The sequence below is a fragment of the Nematolebias whitei genome, chromosome 17 (genome assembly GCF_014905685.2).
Source record: "Nematolebias whitei isolate Nwh7 chromosome 17, NemWhi1, whole genome shotgun sequence".
Taxonomy (NCBI): domain Eukaryota; kingdom Metazoa; phylum Chordata; class Actinopteri; order Cyprinodontiformes; family Rivulidae; genus Nematolebias; species Nematolebias whitei.
The window spans coordinates 5,130,492-5,133,940 of NC_056514.1; the positions used below are offsets into that span (position 1 = coordinate 5,130,492).

General features: G+C 47.4%; 1 protein-coding gene across 1 annotated transcript in view; it reads right to left on the minus strand.

Annotated features, from left to right (window-relative positions):
* Positions 1-3,114, minus strand: part of LOC119424099 (acyl-CoA-binding domain-containing protein 5A-like) — a 32,182-nt gene extending 29,068 nt beyond the window's left edge. Inside the window, exon 1 of the mRNA XM_037691569.1 lies at positions 3,082-3,114. Coding sequence (XP_037547497.1) covers positions 3,082-3,114 — 33 coding nt within the window. The remainder of the gene's footprint in view (positions 1-3,081) is intronic.
* Positions 3,115-3,449: the final 335 nt, after the last annotated feature.

A 3,449-nucleotide genomic window follows, 5' to 3' on the forward strand; every position in this document is an offset into this window, starting at 1 on the left:
ATATATATATATGTATGTATGTATGTGTGTATGTCGAAACCCCTGCCAATCCAGGGGAACTTCCACCGATGTCCACGCAATATTGCAGAGTCGCATAAGCCAACACAACCCTACAACATCCAGAGCCTTAAGGAACTCCGGGCGAATCTCATCCAACCCTGGGGCCCTGCCACCGAGGAGCTTTTTAACCACCTCGATGACCTCAGCACAAGAGATTGGAGGGCCCGACCCAGAGTCCCCAAGCTCCACTTCCTCAGTGGAAGACGTGCCGGTGGGATTGAGGAAGTCTTCAAAGTACTCTGCCCACCGACCCACGACATCCTGAGTTGAGGTTAGCAGCACACCACCCCAACTATAAACAGTGTTGGTGGTGTACCACTTTACCCCCTGAGACACCGGATTGTGGACCAAAATCGCCTTGAAGCCGTGCGGAAGTCATTCTCCACGGCCTCTCTGAACTCCTCCCATGTCCGAGTTTTTGCCTCAACGACCACCCGAGCCGCATGTTGCTTGGACTGCTGGTACCCATCAGTTGCTTCCTTGGTCCCACAGGCCAAAAAGGCCCAATGAGACTCCTTCTTCAGCCTGACAGCATCCTTCATTGACGGTGTCCACCACTGGGTTCGAGGGTTGCCGCCGTGACAGGCACAGACAACCTTGCGGCCGCAGCTCTGGTAAGCCGCCTCGACAATAGAGGCACGGAACATGGCCAACTCGGACTCATTGTCCCCCACCTCCCTCGGAACATGTTCGAAGTTCTCCTGGAGGTGGGAGTTAAAGCTCTGTCTCACAGGAGACTCTGCCAGACTTTCTCAACAATCCCTCACAATACGTTCGGGTCTGCCAGGTCTGACTGGCATCCTCCCCCACCATCGGAGCCAACTCACCACCAGGTAGTAATCAGTGGACAGATCCGCCCCTCTCTTCACCTGAGTGTCCAATACATGTGGCCGCAGATCAGATGAGACGATGACAAAGTTGATCATCGAACTGCGGCCTAGGGTGTCCTAGTGCCAAGAGAACATATGGACACCCTTATGCTTGAACAAGGTGTTCGTTATTGACAATCCATGAGGAGCACAGAAGTCCAACAACAGAACACCACTCGGGTTCAGATCAATGTGGCCGTTCTTCCCAACCACACCTCTCCAGGTCTCACTGTCATTGCCCACTTGAGCATTGAAGTCCCCAGCAGAACAAGGGAGTCCTAAGGAGGTGGACTTTCCAGTACCCCCTCCAAGGACTCCAAAAAGGGTGGATAATCTGAACTGCCATTTGGTGCATAAGCACAAACGACAGTCAGAACCCGTCTCCCAACACGTAGGCAGAGGGAGGCCACCCTCTCATTCACCCCGGTGAATGAGAGGGTGGCCTCCTATTGTGAACCCCAACACACAGGCACCAAGTTGGGGGGCAATAAGTATGCCCACTCCTGCTCGGCGCCTCTCACCAGGGGCAACTCCAGAGTGGAAGAGTGTCCAGCCCCTCTCAAGGAAACTGGTTCCAGAGCCCGAGCCATGCGTAGAGGTGAGTCCGACTATTTCAAACCAGAACCTCTCAGCCTCACACACCAGCTCAGGCTCCTTCCCCACCAGTGAGGTGACATTCCACGTCCCAATAGCCAGCTTCTGTAGCCGAGGATCAGGCCGCCAGGGTCCCCGCCCTCGGCCACCACCCATCTCACATTGCACCCGATCCCTTTGGCCCCTCCCACAGGTGGTGAGCCCATGGGAACCCACGTCTCCTCTTTGGGCTGTGCCCGGCCGGGCTCCATGGGTAAAAGCCCGGCCACCAGGCGCTCACCTGCGTGCCCCACCTCCAGGCTTGTCTCCAGAGTGGGGCCCCGGTGACCCACGTCCGGGCAAGGGAACATCAAGTCCATTTCTTTTTCCTCATCATTTTCAGTTTTTTATTTGTTAAAAAAGTTTGACACATCCAATAAATTTCATTCCACTTCACGATTGTGTCCCACTTTTTGTTGATTCTTCACAAAAAAGTAAAATTTTATTTCTTTATGTTTGAAGCCTGAAAGGGGGGGGGCGAATACTTTCGCAAGACACTGTAACTGTTCATCATATTGACTTGTGTCTCTATGAAATCTGGCAACAACAGAAGGATTTTCTTAGTATTAATGAATCCCTTCCTGCTAAATATTTAAGTCATCATATGTCTAAAACAAGTGGCCAAGGAGGAGGAGCTGCTATAGTCAGAATAATTAATTAAAGCCAAACAAAGTCTGAGTATCCGACCCTCAGTCTTGCTCATCCAAAATGATAGTCAGGAAAATCACTTTTATTTATACAAAAGTGGATCTTAGTGTGCACTTACAAATCGTGCACGCTTGTGTGACTACTTTTGAGACTAATTTATCGTCACAGTCTTCTGCATTCTTATAGAACGGTGGAAAATAAGAAATAACCATAGAGCTGGCCTTTGCTTTAATTCAGTGTTTTAAGAACAGCCAACAAAACATACAAAATTTACAGATGTTTTAGAGGCAAGAAAAAAAAAGGACTTTTTCACAAATATTTTCTGGCAACTCAAAGAAATAAACCATGTTTGACTGTGAAGTAAAATCACTTCATACACACCAGTGCCTGCACAGACTGAACCTGACATACAGAAACTGCTGGGGTTTGTGCCTCTTTTGGGGGCTACTCTGTACTGACATCAAAAAGTCTTCACAGCTTACAGCAACTGCAATTCACATAAAAAATATCCAGACAGCAGGAGAAAGGCACTCAGAGACACGTTTCACCATGCAATGCATGTCAAAGCATTTTAATCACAACCACTGAAGCAACTGTTTCATTCCAAAAGCACAATGTTAAAAAGTTGTTCTGAAAATGAATAATGAATTATCACTCTTTCATCTTTGGTGGCAGGTGATAACAGTTTTGCCTGTGCCTGTGTGTGAATTTGCTTGTCTGTTAGCAAAATATTCTATGAACCAGTAGGTGTATTTTATGAAACTTGGAAAGTATTCAGTGGATGTACAGAAGTAAATCTATTTCGAGGAGGACATCTCAACTGAATGACGTGAGAAAAAATTAAATGTCTATAACTCGTACACGTATTTACCTGAAGTTTGGTGTAATAGTAGTTGAGGGTCATCCACTGAGCTCAGCTCTGCTGCGGTTGATGCTCAGTCACTTCCTAGATATATTCTGATTGCTACATGAAATGTTTCTGTTAAACTTTGGTAATAACATTTGTCATCTTTGTGTGAGTTAGCAACAATACACCAGTACATCCTGGACAGTTTGAAGTGAAACCATCAGAAAGTAATCTACAACTGGCAATCCAAATGATTATGACTGCTACAACTTATCAACCTTAGCCAACAGAAATTGGAGCATGACTCAGCCAGCTTTGCAGATGCTGAACTACATATTGGTGCAGTATTAGCTGCGAGTCATCATCACCCATTGCTTCAAGTTCTGATTAGC